The sequence below is a fragment of the Ascaphus truei genome, chromosome 3 (assembly GCF_040206685.1).
Source record: "Ascaphus truei isolate aAscTru1 chromosome 3, aAscTru1.hap1, whole genome shotgun sequence".
NCBI lineage: Eukaryota > Metazoa > Chordata > Amphibia > Anura > Ascaphidae > Ascaphus > Ascaphus truei.
In genome coordinates, this window is record NC_134485.1 from 327,437,588 (window position 1) to 327,456,551 (window position 18,964).

General features: G+C 48.4%; 1 protein-coding gene across 2 annotated transcripts in view; it reads right to left on the reverse strand.

Moving 5' to 3' along the window:
- Nucleotides 1-15,710, reverse strand: part of MMP19 (matrix metallopeptidase 19) — a 34,324-nt gene extending 18,614 nt beyond the window's left edge. Inside the window, exons 1-4 of one of the 2 annotated variants that reach the window (XM_075591395.1) lie at nucleotides 15,541-15,710; nucleotides 11,146-11,234; nucleotides 10,707-10,837; nucleotides 6,970-7,182 (exon numbers count right to left, since the gene is read on the reverse strand). In XM_075591395.1, coding sequence (XP_075447510.1) covers nucleotides 6,970-7,182; nucleotides 10,707-10,837; nucleotides 11,146-11,234; nucleotides 15,541-15,624 — 517 coding nt within the window. In that variant the 5' untranslated portion in view covers nucleotides 15,625-15,710. The remainder of the gene's footprint in view (nucleotides 1-6,969; nucleotides 7,183-10,706; nucleotides 10,838-11,145; nucleotides 11,235-15,540) is intronic. The other variant, XM_075591396.1, reaches the window with a different exon arrangement.
- Nucleotides 15,711-18,964: the final 3,254 nt, after the last annotated feature.

An 18,964-nucleotide genomic window follows, 5' to 3' on the forward strand; every position in this document is an offset into this window, starting at 1 on the left:
TTTACTTCCATTTTCACTTTATTTCTTAAGCCTGATTCCTCTTTTCTCACCTGCAATTAAGAGCTCTGTGTCTTTTCTTCAAAGACTTGTTAAAATTGTGGTGTTGCCTATTACAACAGAGAGAGAGTAACTAATAAGGGGGGAAAGATTTAAAACTGCAGTAGGTTTTAAAAGCTGCTTTTTTCCCCCTCCCTTTGCAGAGAGGTTAATTGGTTCTTAAAAGGACAGTTCCTCTTTGCACCTTTCTCTCTAAACACTTCCTCCTCCCCTGACTAAAAGGCTTAATATTATCATGCCTAAGGGAGGTAGGAGTAGTGTGGCAACGGGGACCACACCCGGATACAGGACACCAAAAAATGTGGCCCCTAGGAGCAACACTCTTAGTCACAGCCCTAGGCCTGGTCCTTCCAGTGCCCTGGCCACGCCTCCCCAGCGCCTGTTAGCAGTGTGGCCCCTGCGGCCCCAGTTCAAACATGGGTGCAGATAACAGCTGTAGGCGTCGACCCCAGCAACAACAATGCTGGGGCCACGCCCGGTGTGAGCAGGAAGCTTGGGGTGAGATGCCCAATGTCACCTGGCCTTAACATGGAGATCTATGTAAGGGCTGTGGCAGACGTTGTGGGTCCCTCTGCTGTGGTGGCGGCCAGCAAGATGTATGGGAGGGGCATTTTCTTCCTCCGTACGCAGGCTGCCACCCACACCCTGGTGCAGAAAGGCATCAATTTTGGGGGGGATCTACATCCCTATAGAACCCATGGAGGGGTTAGGCACAAAGGTCATTCTTTCAAATGTGCCCCCCTTCATCCCAGACAGCCTCATGAGGCCACACCTGCAAACCCTGGGAGACATTAAGTCTCCTATAACAAAATTGCCTTTGGGCTGCAGGGATAGGGCGCTGAGGCATGTGCTCTCATTTAGGCGGCAGGTACAACTGCTGCTGCCGGGGAGCACAGAATCTGTGGAGGGTTCCTTTAGGGTGCCTTACGAGGGCATTCAATATACTTTTTTCTATGGCACGGAGGGGGTTAGGTGTTATCTGTGCAAGGAGCTGGGGCACACTCGTAGGAGTTGCCCCAAAGGGAACAGGAATCCCACCTCAGCTCCCGCACCCGCCCCTCTCTCTGCCAAGTTCACCCGGTACCGCTGTGCTTACCACAGCGGGGCCCTCGAGAGCCCAGGTCCCCCCTGGGACCGTAGGAGATGTCGCTGCCCCATCTCGGGCGGTGACATCTACACCTCTCCCAAAAGAACAGAGGGAGAAGATAAAGCCCTCGAGGGCCAAGGTCCCCCCTGGGACCGCAGAAAATGTCGCTGCCCCATCTCGGGCGGTGACATCTGAACCTCTCCCTAAAGATCAGAGAGAGAATGTAAAAGCCACCCCACAACAGTCACCCTCTGTTGTCGCTGTCCCCCCCCAAGAACAGCTTACCCCCATTGTAAGCACCGTACAGGGTGCGGGGGAGCAGGAGGAAGCTCCTGCTGGGGAGGCAGCGGCACCCTCTCCTGGGGAATCAATCCCCAGGAAGAGCAAATTTAAAAATAAAAACGAGGGCGTTTGAGGAGGTCGAGAAGGGTGAAACGGATTACGTTCACCCGCGGATGTCTCCAAAAGGGAACGCAACATCATTTCCGCATGAGGTGGCTCCATCCGGCCCACTGGTTGAGATTAATCAGTGTGAGCCGGATCCCATAAATGAAACCCCCCCCCCCTCGAAGATCTGGAGGGAATGCAAGAGGAGGTACCCGACGTCTCTGGGGTGGAAGGCCAAAGTGCTCAACAGCATGAGGCCTTACCCCTAGAGATAGACGTTGGGGAGCCTCCCAACGCCCCTCTGGGTTGGAGAGCATCCCCCGGAGACTTGTGTTTCGGTGAATTTACCCCATCGGACACAAAAAAGATACCTGTCTTCGGGGACCCAGGGGTCGACCGGGATCCCCTTCTGGTTGTACCACCTTCGGGTGACGCACATAGGGATAAAAGGCCCCGGTTTGCGTCACCAGAGGAAGGAGATGGGTTAGGGCTGACCCCCGTGGGTGGGGGTTTGGAGGATGTTTTGGTGAGCACTTTCGATTACATCTGGGAGTTGTCTGACCTGAACCCTCTTAGTGCGGAGTTTTGGGCAGGCACTTTATTGGGAGTGAATGCTGGGATAGACCCTCCCTTTGAGGTCCTCTTGCTAGTGAGTGCCCTCCCACGGTTGGTGAGTGACCTCCCGCAGGTGATGCGAACACCTGTGGCATGCCATTCATCTGTATGGCGCTTGAGGAAACTAGTAGGGCATTGTGTGCTTCTGTGGCCCCCGAGGACTCTCGGGAGACCACTGCCTCTGCCATGTCGCCACCAGCTGCCCCTGAACATCCTGACTCGGGGATGGAGGTGGAGAGCACAGTGGACCCCCTCGTGGAAACACCGAGGAGGGGATCCAATCTAGGGCTGAGAGAGACCCCCGCAGAGAAGGACGGGGGTCTTGAATTCTCCAGCCAAGAGGAGCCTGGGGAGTTGGGGCTCAGAGGGGAGTCCTCTGGCACCATTGAGTCGGTGGATTCCTCGATCCCCGTTATCCCTGCCTGGGAGCTAGATAGTTTCCTGGATGATACCCTCTGTAGACACGGACATACGAAGGTGCAGTTGGCCCTTGAGAGGTGGAAGGACGCTTCGGTCATTCTCCACTCTCTCAGAGTATATATCAAGGCTAACCACAAGGCCAAACTTTCCGGGACTATCGAACATGTTCGGGTCCTAAAGTTTAACAAAGTGTTGCGAGTTCACGTAAAGGCTTCTTGGGGTATAGTACCCTGAGCGCCTATGGAAATCAAGACTCTTGATTACCAATGGCTTTGAGCATCGGTACGCTAAACGTAAATGGATGTAACGACGGGTTTCGCAGGTTCCAGGTACTCTCCTTTTTACAAAAGGGAAAGTATTCTGTGAGTTTCCTGCAGGAAACCCATACCACTCCAGCTGGCATCAGAGTGGCGAGGCAAGGTCTTTTTCAGCCACCTCACTTCGACATCTTGTGGGGTGGTCACCCTGTTCTCAGAATCCTTTCAACCTGAGCTGCTGTTTGCCAAAACTGTTGTTCCAGGTCGCCTGTTGCATCTCAGGGTCCGGCACGAGGACTACACGTTTAATTTCTTGAACGTGTATGCTCCTGCCACCGGACCCCTGAGAAGGCAGTTCTTCGTCAGATTGTCCGAATACCTGGAGACAGTCGACGCGGACGAACACGTGGTGCTCGGGGGTGATTTTAACTGCACCCTCGAGGCTCTGAGGGACCGGAATGGTCCGGAGCCACATCCGAGTTCTACGTCGGCCTTGCGGGAGGTCATCACCCGCTACTCCTTGGTAGACGTCTGGCGAGAACAACATCCCGGGTTATCCACTGAGTTCACCTATGTTAGAGTGTTTAGAGGTGGACGGATATCCTGGTCCCGGATCGATAGGCTGTACATATCCAGCCACAGCCTGTCGCGAGCTCAGTCCAGTACCATTAGGCTAGCGCCGTTTTCGGACCACAATTGTGTGTCCGTGACGGTGGCGCTAATACCAGCAGCGCCCTCGGCCGCCTATTGGCATTTCAACAATACGTTGTTGGAGGACAAGGGGTTTGCGACGTCGGTCCGAGACTTTTGGATGGCCTGGAGAGGTTGCAGGTCAAACTTTGCCACGTTAGAGCAGTGGTGGGACGTGGGCAAGGTTCATCTGCGCCTCGTTTGTCAAGAGCACACTAAAGGTGCCAGCAGGCAGCGCGATGCTGAGATCGAGACCCTTAGGGAAGAGGTGCTTGATCTGGAGAAGCGGCTGTCTGTGGCAGGAGACCAATTCCTGCAGAGTGCGTATGTGGAGAGGAAGTGCGCTCTCCGGGACTTGGAAGATCGGAGAGCTCGGGGGGCGTATGTGCGATCCCGCATCCACTTCCTTCGGGAAGAGGGTCGCGGGTCGCGCCTCTTCTATGCGCTGGAGAAAAAGAGGGGAAACCGTAAACATATCACCTGCTTGCTAGCAGAGGACGGTACCCCTCTGACTGACCCGGAGAGCATCCGGTACAGAACCCGGAGTTTTTACGTAGATCTTTTCTCTCCGGAGTCCATCCAGCCGGATGCGTGCAGGGTCTTATGGGAGGGGCTTCCCACGGTCGGCGAGGGTGGATGAGAGCGGCTTGAGTTACCTTTGACTGACTGAGCTCTCTGAAGCTCTTAATCTCATGTCCTACGGAAAAGCGCCGGGGCTAGACGGGCTTCCGTTTTTTTTGGGAGATGCTGGGACCTGATTTCACCGAGGTCCTGGCCGAAGCCCTGGAGATCGGTGAGATGCCACTTTCGTGTCGGCGGGCAATACTGTCTCTGCTGCCGAAGAAGGGGGATCTCCGCCAGATCTCTAATTGGCGACCGGTCTCACTGCTCAGCACGGATTATAAGATCGTAGCTAAAGCGCTCTCGCTGAGGCTCAAGTCCGTGCTGGCAGAGGTGATTCACCCCGACCAGTCCTATACTGTCCCGGGCCGGAGCATTCATGACAACATTTTTCTGGTCCGGGACCTGCTACACCACGCGCAGAGGACTGGTCTGTCACTCGCCCTCCTGTCCCTAGATCAGGAGAAGGCGTTTGACAGGGTGGATCACCGTTACCTCATGCACACCCTGCGGGAGTTTGGCTTTGGCCCACAATTTGTGGGCTTTCTCCAGATGCTGTATGCCTCTGCAGAGTGTCTGGCAAAAATTAATTGGTCCCTGACGGCACCTTTTGTGTTTGGTCGGGGAGTACGTCAGGGGTGTCCCCTGTCTGGGCAACTATACGCGCTGGCCATCGAGCCCTTCCTCTGCCTACTGAGGAGGAGGCTCACCGGGCTGGTGCTGCGGGAGCCCAGCATGCGGGTAGTCCTGTGGCTTATGCCGATGACGTGCTCCTCATGGCCCAGGACCTAGATGGTCTGGAGCGGGCACAAGCATGCTAAGAGGTCTACACCGCGGCCTCTTCTGCTCGGATCAACTTGTCCAAGTGCTCCGGCATTTTGGTGGGTCCCTTACAGGTGGACTCTTTGCCCCCCGCATTTCGTAATATCTCGTGGGGGAGCGATACTCTCAAATATCTGGGAGTCTACCTGTCTGCTGCGGAGGACCCAGCCCCAGAAAACTTCAGTGAACTTGAAGAACGAGTCATTGCTCGTCTGGGGTCATGGGTGTATCTGTCGAGAATGCTTTCCCTTAGGGGAAGAACCCTGGTGATCAACCAGCTGGTGGCCAGTCAGCTTTGGCACCGGCTGATAGCCATGGGTCCGCCCCCCGAATTTATAACAAGATCCAGAGGAGATTGATGGATTTTCTCTGGATGGGGAAGCATTGGGTCTCTGTGGGGGTTGCGTGCCTTCCTTTGGAGGAGGGTGGACAGGGAGTGGTGTGTGTCCGCTCCCAGTTACACACTTTCCGCCTCCAATACCTGCAGAGATACCTATTCGCGGATCCGTCTCCGCAGTGGTGCCAGCTGGCGACCAGTTTCTTTCGCCAGCTGCGCAGTATGAGGTATGACCGGCAACTGTTTATCATCAGGCCCGAGGGTTTAGGAAGAAACCTCTCGGAGCTGCCGGCATACTACCGGGACTTATTAAAGGCCTGGAAACTGGTCTCCGCGACCAGGAAGGAACAGGCGGTGGCGGTTGATTTCCTCGCCGAGCCCCTGCTGTATAATCCGGCAGTGGGGGCTCGGATGTTGGATTCACCCTCTATTTACCGCCGGCTAATCCTGGCATAAGTGACCAGAGTCGGGGATCTCCTGGACTATGAGCGGCGAGACTGTCCCCGGCATGTTTTCGCGGCAGGCCGAGGAAAGTCCTGTATTCTCTGGTGCTCCATATAGTGCACTACCTCGCCCTTGTCACCCGCCCAGATACCATCTGGAGGCGGGTATTTCTTGGGAACGAGGGCGAGAGACCCCGGTGGAGAGAGCTCTATTCAGCTTTGGTTCCCCGTCCCGCCGGGGATTTGAGTTTGAAGGTCCTCCACGGTGCACTGGGCACAGGAGAGTACTTGGCACACTTCACTGACTCCCCCGCCGCCTGTCCCTTCTGTGGCGAGCGGGAGTCCGTATTCCACATTTATCTGAGCTGCGCCAGACTGCAGCCCCTCTAATCCACCTTGAGGAGCCTTCTTCTGCAGTTCTGGCTGGGTTTTTCCCCTCATCTTTTTATTTTTGGGTGCCCAGTGTCCTGAGACAATAAGCCTAGGGATCTCCTAGTCAACCTGCTCCTGGCAGTGGCTAAGGTAGCCATTTACAAGACCAGGAAGCAGTGTTTGGAGAGGGGGGCCCCAACAAACATCGTGGCAGTATTCCGGGCGCTGGTGCACTCCCGTATTTGGGCAGAGTACACGTACGCCGAGTCCGCTGGGACGGTTTTGGAGTTTGCCTCCCAGTGGGCGTTAGGCGGGTTGCTCTGCTCAGTATCCCCCATCATGGGTTCTTTTGAGTTAACCCTTCTTTTTTAAGTGCATTTTTTACAGTGCACTTGTTGGTTCCCTTATATATTTGTTTGACTGGTTTTTCTTTGTTCTACTTGGCAACAAGTAGAATTGCTGTTTAACTGAATTGGCCGGCTTCGCCGGCCAATCAGTATTAAACCAGATCAAAATAGGCTGGTTCACTTCGTTGACTCATTCAGAAAGCAGAAACCAGCAGACATCGTCAGGAACAATTTATTTTACTGTGGGAGATGGCAAACTCAAATTCGCCACTTTCATGGCCAATTCGCCACTTGTGGCGATTGGCGACAGGGTTGCCCACCTCGGACCTAGAGGAACTGTATTCCTAGAAGAATCCTTGAGATGCACCAAGATGTACTATATCTATAGAGGTATCACACTTCATTTAGCATACAACCTTATTTGTATAGGTAGTGCTTTGTATCTGGTACCCAGAGGCTCTGTATTCCTAGAGGTATGACACTTAATTGGGAACATAATCAGCGTGATGCTTACCAGGACCATCAAATGGGCGTGAGCAGCTGATGCCACGCTGGTGGAATGATATGCGTATGTCCGCTCTTCCATTTATGGTTTCCCTGAAGGCCAGGGGGGTGACATCACTCCAGTACTTGAAAGCTGATTGGATGGCGGTCCTCACAGCAGCAGATGTCATGTCCGGAGTGGAATTGTATATCCGATAAGTCAGGTTCTTTTTCCTCCAGCGACCTAACCAAAGTATAGTCAAAGGGAGCCTGAGTAATCTCACTGTCATGCAAGTAAAGAGTATCAGATAATTACAAGGCAGCACACAGTTACTGTGAACGAGAGTAACATAAGTAGATTGACCACCTCCTACACAGTGACTGTGACTTTGTGATAGAAGTTATTCTGAGTTTCTCTCATACACAAAAAGTCTATTTTTGTGACGAAGCTCATAGGAACGGAGTTGCAGCATCTTTATTTAAAGATCAAGAAGGAACTCCATATATTGATTATGAAATGGAGTCTTGGCTACTAACCACTTACTTAAAGATGGATTACATACTTAAAAAAATATAATAATAAATATATATATATATATTGTTTTTACTCAGTGTTACTTTATTCTCACATAGTGATTGTATCTGGATCACATAGAGGTACAGTAGCTCAGTGATAATGTCACTCGGTTTGAAGTGGTTTCAATCCCAGTATCAGCTCTCCTTGTAACATTGAGTAAATCATCTTATCTCCCTGAGCCTCAGGCACAAGCATTAGATGGTAAACTCCCTGACACAGAGATTCATTTTGCTTGCAAAATATGTACATCGCTGCGTGCATTGCTAGTGCTATAAGAGTAACATATAATTCAATAATAATATTAGGAAATAGAACAATCAATCTCCTTGATCATTTTGGAGTTATTTATTACGTTTCCTGTCTGCAAAACTGCAGCAAAGACAGTCACATACTGTAGGGCCATGGACATCTAATATAGACCCAGAACCCCAGCAGCGTCCTTACTATACAGGTTACCCGACTACTTCACTTGCACTATTCCATCATATTTTCACCCCTGAGCTTAACCCTGAAGCATTTTCGGAATAGTGTCCCTGTGGGATAACCTCTCCCGATGCAAAATCACCATCACCATCAAAGGACTTGTGAATATTACTCATCTCCTGAACTGCAAAGCAATCATACTGTCTCAGCTGCAAAACTGACGCAAAAGTGATACAAGGAACAGCAGCTATAAGCCCTTGAGAATCATACCACCTGGACACCAATGCTGAATAAAGCCCCAATGATTTTATTAACTATGAAGCACTGAGTGCCACAGAATCATAGGCAGCATGACCTTGTGAACCCATTCCCTGATATTTTGAATGGGAGATGAAGTTCTGCTCTTCTATTCTATAAAGGATACAAACAGGTCAACAGCAAGTGCACATAAAACAAAAAAGAGAATAATGCACAATTAATTGTATGTTAACTTGCTCTAAATGCATTGATCATGAAATCTGAGGTGGTGACATGTGAACGACATGTTCAAAAAAGAATAATCAACACTCACACGGCCATATGTGAGTGACAATCACATCTGTTGCAGAATAAAACTGCTCTGGAATGGCATCAACTCCTGTTCCTGATTGAGCACCTTCACGTCAATTCCAGGGATCCCTCAGACAAAAGATGAGATGGAAACAGCATGTGTCGATCTCACATGCAAAAGTATTCACAGTGAAGTGAATAAAGGTGATATGGGGTATAAATATATAATAAATAATATTCACTCACATGGGCTAATGTGAGTGCCCTCCTATCTCAAGGTTGATGGTGACCCGCAATGTGCTCGTCTCACACCTTAGTCTCCTCGTCATGTAGTGACAGATGGAGATAACGTGTAAGGGATATCCATTTATTAAATACAACAAGTAAAAGAATAAAGGTATAAGTATGCAACTTACACATAATAGTCCATAAAACTGTGCGCCTTAGGTATCTTACGGGTTCCTGCTATGATGTTGTTCCCTCCGTGTCCGGAGGTGCTTGCCGTGTCCGGAGGTGCTTGGTGAGCTACAGTGGCTGCAACAGGAAAAAAGTCCTTGAGAATGTGAACGACCGGTTTCGCTATTCAGCTTCATCTGGTTCATGAGATCCTGCAGTGCATCCTTTCCTTAAATACCCTCTGAGGAGGGGGCGGGAGTATTCAAATTGTGAATGCTATGTCCATAGATTGTGTATACCCTCCTCAGAGGGTATTTAAGGAAAGGATGCACTGCAGGATCTCATGAACCAGATGAAGCTGAATAGCGAAACCGGTCGTTCACATTCTCAAGGACTTTTTTCCTGTTGCAGCCACCGTAGCTCACCAAGCACCTCCGGACACGGCAAGCACCTCCGGACACGGAGGGAACAACATCATAGCAGGAACCTGTAAGATACCTAAGGCGCACAGTTTTATGGACTATTATGTGTAAGTTGCATACTTATACCTTTATTCTTTTACTTGTTGTATTTAATAAATGGATATCCCTTACACGTTATCTCCATCTGTCACTACATGACGAGGAGACTAAGGTGTGAGACGAGCACATTGCGGGTCACCATCAACCTTGAGATAGGAGGGCACTCACATTAGCCCATGTGAGTGAATATTATTTATTATATATTTATACCCCATATCACCTTTATTCACTTCACTGTGAATACTTTTGCATGTGAGATCGACACATGCTGTTTCCATCTCATCTTTTGTCTGAGGGATCCCTGGAATTGACGTGAAGGTGCTCAATCAGGAACAGGAGTTGATGCCATTCCAGAGCAGTTTTATTCTGCAACAGATGTGATTGTCACTCACATATGGCCGTGTGAGTGTTGATTATTATTTTTTGTACATGTAGTTCACATGTCACTACCTCAGATTTCATGATCAATGCATTTAGAGCAAGTTAACATACAATTAATTGTGCATTATTCTCTTTTTTTGTTTTATGTGCGCTCGCTGTTGACCTGTTTGCATCTATTTCCTGAGGATCCTGGGAAGACCCTCTTTCAGCTGAGCAGCAGCGAGAGTTTGGGCCAGTATAACTTAAAAACGTTCGGTCGCTTACTCTCGTTCACCGTCTGATATACCTGTTCACTTATATTATTTGTGACAGTGTAGCATTCTCTTCAAGGCAGCGCCTCAGTTTCGCCACCCGTTCTATAAAGGATCCCTCAACATGGGCGCCGAGGCAGGACATCTGCCTCTACCAACATGGCCGCCGAGGCAGGAAGTTAGCCTCATTCTGCGCCTGCCAGCTCCCTTTATAAGGCTTCATTCCCCTCTATTCCTTGCCTATGCAAGGTTCAGCTTACCTTGTTCCCTGCTGGAAGCCGTGTCCTGCCTATCGTTGACGACCTCGAAACTATGACCTCTACTACTCTGCCTTCTCCAGCCCTGACCCAGGAACAGTGATCACGTTTATCCTGCCATCTCCTGCCCTGACCTCGGACTGAACCTTACTACACTACTCTTCAGGAGTTGGATGCCAGGTACGGGTTGGTCTCTACTCTCCACCTCTGCCTTGCCGGTCTGTCTCCTGGTCAGTACACAACGACATACGCGACCGTAACATATTCTGATTGTATTCATGAGACCTGAAAATACAATCTACCCTAGAAATGAGCAAGACAGTGATGAGATCCACTGGACGTTACCACTAGCATTCAGGCCCCCAGCAAAAACCCAGTAAAGATGAATGCAAGACCATCCCCAGTTTATTTACCCAAGAGCAGGTATCTCAGGGTCTTCTGGTTAAAGGGATCTTCTAGGCCACATCGAGGCTGCCTCATTTTCTCCAAGGTGATGTCATCCAGGACACCTGTTCCAGGTAGTTGAGAAGCCAGCTGGAAAACTCTACACAGGGGAGAGATAGATCTCACAATGATCACAATGATCTTTCAGGTTTTTCAGTCTCTGTAGAAACATTTTGCCAGTTTTGCGGCAACTTTTGAGATATTTGAAGGTGTGCACAAAGCCACTGGTGAACTTCATGGCTGCTCTCTTTGTGACTTAGAGTGACTTGCCCAATCACTTTATATCATCTCCTCTTTGGGAGAGTGCCTCATTGTTACTGTAATATTCTATCTACAGTGTGTGTGTACGTTGTTAGTTCCATATAAGTAAAAAAAAAAACCCCACACATTTATATTGTGGCATCTTACCGCAGAGCTTCCTGCACCTCCTCAGGACTGAAGTCCTCACTGTCACTCTCCAAGGGCTTCTGTAAATATCCAAACTGCTGTAGGTATCTCTATAGTAGGGGAGAGAGATGGAGATCAGAGGAGAAATCCCATGCAGCAGGAGAAACCCTCATTATCAGCTCTCATCTCATACAGACACATGGGCTCTTGTAAAAGCAGAAATCCCCTCTGCTAAGCCCTCTTTTTAGGGGTTGTTCAGAGTGATCTCCTAACACAGCACTGTGGTGGCTTTACATCCTAAGGCACCACAATTCCAGAGATATTTGATAATGTATAAAGAGGGCGTTTGGTGTTTTCCAAGTAATCTCCTGGGTAGCTCCCAGTCTGTGAGCCAGGCAGGTGTAGAGACCTCATAAATCTCCACTATGGATTGGCTCACTGGCAGTTTCTTGTCTACAGCCATTTTGAGCTTTAGAAAATGCAGCTCTGTTTAAGCTGAACTGCGGTGATACCCAGAGACCCCCAAGTCCAAACAAAATACAATAAAATTGATGTAGCAATGCAAATTTCTGCTTTACACACCCATAGCTAGTTACCATTACCAGCTGCCATATTACACAACCTATCATTAGTTACTGCTACTGGCTCTTGTCACACACACTTACTGGCGCCCTTAATACTCAGCTACAGGTTCCGTTCTTAACTGGATACAATTATTGGCTCATGACAGACACTGAATAAGAAGATACATGCATATGTAAGTGACCCAAGTAACTTGTGTAGCCCCTTCTTTGCCACGGGGTCTACAGCAGGGGTGTGGAACTCAATTCATATGATGGGCCCGATCAGATTTCATTGTACATCATACGTACCATACATTTTCAAAATACACCTGCTTCTCCCCCACGTTCCCCTCCTCTGCAGTTTCTCCCCTACATACTGTTCTTCTCATTTGCTTCTCCTTCACATAATAATAATAGCATGTTCTTGTATAGCGCCGCTAGTTTTACTTAGCGCTTTACAGAGACATTTTGCAGGCACAGGTCCCTGCCCCGTGCAGCTTACAATCGATGTTTTTGGTGCCTGAGGCACAGGGAGATAAAATGACTTGCCCAAGGTCACAAGGAGCCGACACCGGGAATTGAACGAGGTTTCCCTGCTTCAAACTCAGTGCCAGTCAGTGTCTTTACTCACTGATCAGCTCCTTCTCCCGTACATGTCCCCTTTCTTACTCCTCTTCTTTTACACTCCCACCCTCGTTCTCTTACATTCTCCCACCCCACCCCTCACCCTCTTTCACTCCGGCATCACCCTCTTTCACTCCGGCATCACCCTCTTTCACTCCGGCCTCACTCTCTTGCACTCCCGCCCTAACGCACTAACGCATGGGCAAGCTATGCAGTTGTCCGGGGGCCCGACTCTAATCTATGTACAGACCAGAATTTAACACGAATTTTCCGATCACCCGCCTCAACATTCAAATCTCCCGCTAACTTGGTAGGAGAAAAATGACAACTTGTAGCGGAGAGTTGGCGTGTCTGCATTGGCGAGAGAAATGTTGCCGTTTTTATTGCTTGCAATGTTATGGAAGCAGAATATTGTAACGGATTCGCAGGAGGCAATTAACGGTTTTGTTGGAGGTACCAATAAATATAAGTTTATTTTATTGACAATTTACATTTTTATTCCTGTGAGTGGTTGTGTAGGCAGGGCCCAGTGCACTTCTTTGCCCAGGGGCCTATAATGCTGTTAAGACGGCCCTGCTCCCGCCTCACTCTCTTACACTCCCGCCTCACTCTCTTACACTTCAGCTTCACTCTCTTACACTCCCGCCTCACTCTCTTACACTCTGCCCTCTCTTACACTCCCGCCTCACTCTCTTACACTCCCGCCTCACTCTCTTACACTCCCACCTCACTCTCTTACACTCCCGCCTCACTCTCTTACACTCCCGCCTCACTCTCTTACACTCCCGCCTCACTCTCTTACACTCCCGCCTCACTCTCTTACACTCCCGCCTCACTCTCTTACACTCCCGCCTCACTCTCTTACACTCCCGCCTCACTCTCTTACACTCCCGCCTCACTCTCTTACACTCTCACCTCACTCTCTTACAGTTTCTTTCTTTAACTATTTAATTTCACAGGAATCTGGCACATTTTCCCCCCAAAAACCTTACAACCCTCACTAGCAGGGCCGGCGCCACGTGTCCTGCAAACCAAGTGGACCGCACCTCTCGCCCTTCAACTCACGGCTAGGACAGGCGGGTACCTCCCCTCGCTCGCGCTGTCCCTCCCTTTTCTCACACTGTCCCTTCTCCCATCACCTCACTGCAAGGACAGACGGGTCCCTCCCCTCGCTCGTGCTGTCCCTCCCTTTTCTCACACCGTCCCTCCTCCCATCACCTCACTGCAAGGACAGACGGGTCCCTCCCCTCGCTCGCGCTGTCCCTCCCTTTTCTCACACCGTCCCTCCTCCCATCACCTCACTGCAAGGACAGACGGGTCCCTCCCCTCGCTCACGCTGCCCCTCCCTTTTCTCACACCGTCCCTCCCATCACATCACTGCAAGGACAGACGGGTCCCTCGCTCGCGCTGTCCCTCCCTTTTCTCACACCGTCCCTCCTCCCATCACATCACTGCAAGGACAGACGGGTCCTTCCCCTCGCTCGCGCTGTCCCTCCCTTTTCTCACACCGTCCCTCCCATCACATCACTGCAAGGACAGACGGGTCCCTCCCCTCGCTCGCGCTGTCCCTTTGTCACACCGTCCCTCCCCGCGCCTCTTTTCACCTCACTGCAAGGACAGATGGGGCGGGCCAAAATGCCACTTTTGCTGGCTTTTGGAAGCTACCGCCCCTTGCTGCACTCTTGGTGGCCATTGTCTACGGGCCGGACGAAAGTGCTCGTCAAGTCACATGCGGGCCGCAGACCGCATGTTTCACAACCCTGGTCTACAGGGTTCTTCTGGGCAGGTCAATGAGCGGTGGGAAAACAAAAAAAAATTATTACAACATTTATTTACAGTTCTTCAAAGATAACTGATTACTTAATTTCCATTAAAAAAAAAAAACTTCTCCCCTCAATGATTTCCAGATCTGAGAAGAGCACACGGCTTAGCAGAAATGAAGGCGACATCACGTGCTCTGCTTGCCCGGGCGATTTATGGCCAGCTAGTTGCACGCGGGGGTGCGGCCATGATGTCACGGAGCTGGTTCGCCCTCATTGGGCGAACCGCTCACGTGTTGCGCCAACGAGCGGCATAATCAAATTTGCTTGCCTCTGCGAGCCGCTAAGCGCCGTGCATGCGCAGACGCTCGCTCACGCTGGCCACACACATTGCAGCCATGTGTTTCATCGCGGCCACCGCGAGCCCGCTCAGCGTCACCCTGGACAAGGCCCAAGAGGGTGCCAGTGTACTACCAGGAATCATCCCAAAATAGGCAAACCTCCTGGGATACGTTTAGGACCAGGATAAGTGTGGTTTGGATCAACGCTTCAGCTAACAATTAATCAGCATCTGCTTCTTCATTACAGTAACTTCTACTGAGAGTTACAAATAGAAACAGAAATCTCAACTAAAACTGAACAACTCAACTGAACTGATGCCCCGGGGAAAAGAGGCTGACACTTTTATACTTTGTGTGGGAATTTCTCGCCCTTCCCAGGCTGAAATTCACCACTGCAGGTGATTAGTCCACATGGTTATTTGTTAACCCCACAATGCCATTGCAATCTAGTAGTGCCCTATGGCATAGGGGTTACACTAGTGGAGGCGAGAGCTTGTGTCACCTGTTAGTTACCTCGTCCCATCAACCAGCACACGAAACCAGTTACTAGTCCTACCATACACTCATGTAACTAGTTCCAGTGTTTGAGCCCGTCATTCACACATCTAACTAGCAACGGTTAGTGATCCTGGCAGCAAACATAAACATTGAATACTAACATTAATAAGCTCCACGATATCTTTACATGCAATTAATTTCAATTATTGGTTCACATCACATACAGATGCTTAGTCAGACGTATCTGCTGATGCTGCATGTACTGACTCCGGTAATACACCCATACACAGTAACTAGTTACCATCTCACATAGTGAGTGAGCGTGAGAGAGAGTTAGAGAGTAAGACTTCTTTTGTCACATACTGTATATATTGCTATGGAAACTAACTCCTATCACATACACACAGGTTTATATTAGAGCAATATAGCTAGTTTCATAAGTTACAGTCCTGCCAGCTCAGGAGTTCAATGGTTTAGTTTTAACCCTTCAGTGCCAGGAAGGCAATGAAAGGGTCGTACTGTAGCTACGCCTATGAACTGAAGGCAGCTAAGGAAAACTTTTTTTGTTTGTTTTGAAATGTTAGTGCGTCGAGTTGTTCTTAGCATCCCTATTCCAGCAGTGAGACTTACCAGGGTCTCCTCTTCTGAGCTGGGGTCTGATTGAGTTGCATAAACAGAGAGGGACAGAGCCCCGAGCAGCGGGAGAAGCAGCATCCTGCGGTTCCAGTCTTTGAATGCAGTATGAGCAGGCTGTCCTGATCTGCAGATAGCTGCTGTTCTGGGTCTCCCCTCTACTGCCTTTAAGAGCTCTGCCAGCATGACTCACATGCTCTCCTCACCCCTACCCCCCCCCCCTTGAGAAATGGCAATGGAATGCAGTGTTAACCCCTGCGCTGCAGACTCAGCAGCATGAATAATTTTGGGGCAATTCTCAAATCTCAGATTTTAGCAATTTGAAAATGCTCTTTTTTTGTCATTTGTTTTCTGAGATGTTGCCACTGATTGCAACAGAACAGCACTGAGTCACTTCCCTGAAGCGCCCAAACTATACTCTACTTTAGGCACAGGAGAAAAATGTACATGTCCAAGTTCGGAATGTAGCTTCCCTTTTTAAAAGCTGGGTGCACTCCATTGATATCTCTAGTAAATTTGGGATTTCATGACAGCGACCCCAAATGTCAAAGCTTGTCATAGAATAGATATAGACCTAGGGCAGTGTTTTTCCACAGGGATTTCCCAGGCATCCCCAACGTGTTCCCTGCAATTTTCAGGACGTTTGTACCAAATACAGAAGAATTTACAATGCATCTGATCTCGGACACGCTATTAGAGAGGGTTGGGGTTCCTTACAATGCATCTGATCACAGCCACGTTATTAGAGAGGGTTGGGGTTCCTTACAATGCATCTGATCTCAGACGCGCTATTATAGAGGGTTGGGGTTCCTTACAATGCATCTGAGCTCAGACGCGCTATTAGAGAGGGTCGGGGTTCCTTACAATGCATCTGAGCTCAGACGCGCTATTAGAGAGGGTTGGGGTTCCTTACAATGCATCTGATCTCAGACTCGCTATTAGAGAGGATTGGGGTTCCTTACAATGCATCTGATCTCAGACACACTATTAGAGAGGGTTGGGGTTCCTTACAATGCATCTGATCACAGCCACGTTATTAGAGAGGGTTGGGGTTCCTTACAATGCATCTGATCTCAGACGCGCTATTAGAGAGGGTCGGGGTTCCTTACAATGCATCTGAGCTCTGACACACTATTAGAGAGGGTTGGGATTCCTTACAATGCATCTGATCTCAGACGCGCTATTAGAGAGGGTTGGGGTTCCTTACAATATGTCTGATCACAGACGCGCTATTAGAGAGGGTTGGGGTTAGTTACAATGCATCTGCTCTCAGACACTATTAGAGAGGGTTGGGGTTCCTTACAATACATTTGATCTCAGACGGGCTATTAAAGAGGGTTGGGGTTCCTCAGAATTTCACAATATAGTTATAGAGTTCCTTAATCAAAAAAAGGTTAAAAAACACTGATCTAGGGTGATGAAGAGCATGGAGCAATATTATGTGGAACTGGGATATATATTCAGTGTGGGATCAGAGTGGTATGTTCCTGATACCGCTCAAGCGAGAGATAGAAATCAAAGGTGTCCATAGGATATGCCATGTGAGAGCTCTGTGCCCTGATGCCTCTGTTGGAGGAGATGATGTTATGGTATGTTTAATTGATATCTGTCTGTGTGAGGTAGACACAAGAGATATGTGGGAGGTGGAAATGGGAAGTTTGTGTACGTAATGTTTGCTGCATAGGTGGAGTTATGTGCCTCCCATTGTTTCAGAGATGAGATGTGAGACCTTTGCTGAAAAGTTTGAGAAACAGGTGAAATTAGCATTTTCTTTTAGCGATTTAAAAAAAAATAAAAACTTTAAAGATCAGGTCAGGTGACGTTTTGTTTACTACCATTTTGGAAAAAATCCTTGCGAAAAGTGTTTTAAATAATTTGAATTTTGCCAAGATTTCACCAAGACACAAAATGTAAAAAAACAAATGTGAAAATATCTCTAGTGCCACGTGAGAAGTACGTATCCCTGAGATTGCGGGAGTAGAAGGTGCTGAGCAGCCAACAGGAGAATAGTGCCATCTATGCAAGACTTTGACATTTGTCTCTTTTATAGCCGGACATACATTCTCTCTCCAATGTCTCATCATTTATCTCAATCTAGTTCCAAACCCAGATCTCTTACCCACTGTTGCACGAACTTTGTTTTCTATACTGCTATACTTCCTATTGAGAGCAATCTGTAGAATAGAGTGTCCCTTTGTTGTTATTGGAATTATAATAAAGTTTTTCAAAAACGGTTAATAATCTACTCGTATGTTTACTATTTCCTAGGGGCATTGAAAAATGTCTAAGTTGCAAGTATTGAATTTTTTTTTATTGAAAAGTCCATAGTTATGCAGGTCCTGAAAGGACCAAAAGTGTGAGTCCTTGTAAAGGTTCCTACATCTCATTATTCCCGTCTGCCTCTACAGGGGACATGAACCGAGGTGTAGAAGCCACCTTGAGTGTTATCCCACACTTCTGAGTGGGAGATAACTGGGTGGGATTCACGTTTGGAACATCTCTTGGAGGCTGGGACCTGGAGCACGGTTGACGTCATTTACTTGCGCTTCACTTTTCTCAATGTCCAGCCATGGCTTCTGGCCTTCCTTTAGCGGCCAATATACGAAATCGCTAAGTCACGCTGCCCTGTAGTATCTCCATATATCATGTAAGGCAAAACTGCCCTCTAGTGATGGACAGCACATTATTGCTAATTTAATTCTATGCTTTCTATTGCCCCACACAAACCAAGATATAGTCCTCTGTAAATCACAATTTTTTTTGTCGTGGAACTGATATGATCATTTTCAAAGTGATTCATCCCCGACATGACATCGGGTAAGATTGACACGGTATGAGGTCTGTTTTATTTATTTATCAAATGTTTTACCAGGAAGTAATACATTGAGAGTTACCTCTCGTTTTCAAGTATGTCCTGGGCATACAGTTATGATGACAAATAATACATGGTTACAAATACATAGTTAATAAGTGAACATTATATACAAGACATTGCATGCACAGTTAAAGATAATATATATATAATTTGATTTTTTTTATTAATAGGGAATATTTCTGCTCGTATAGGTTTTTATATTGTTTTGCCAGGTATACGCCTAGATATTTTAGACTCATCTCTATTCAGTTTTTCTTGAAGTCGTGCTTCAGTTTAGATTGTGAAGCAGCCAGTATGTTTAGACTAACAGCCTTAGATTTGGTGTTTTACCTTTAAAATGTGTCAATTTAGCAAAGTCCTCTATTTCTTTGAAAAGTTCTGGTAGGGCTATTTCTGGGCTCGTGAGGGATAGTAGGACACAATCTGCGAATAGAGGGACTTTGTAGTCCTTTTTTCCTATTGTGACACATGTGGCATTCTTGTTTAGTCTGATTGATTGATGCTAGGGCTCCTATCAGTAGGGCAAACAGCAATGGTGACATTGGT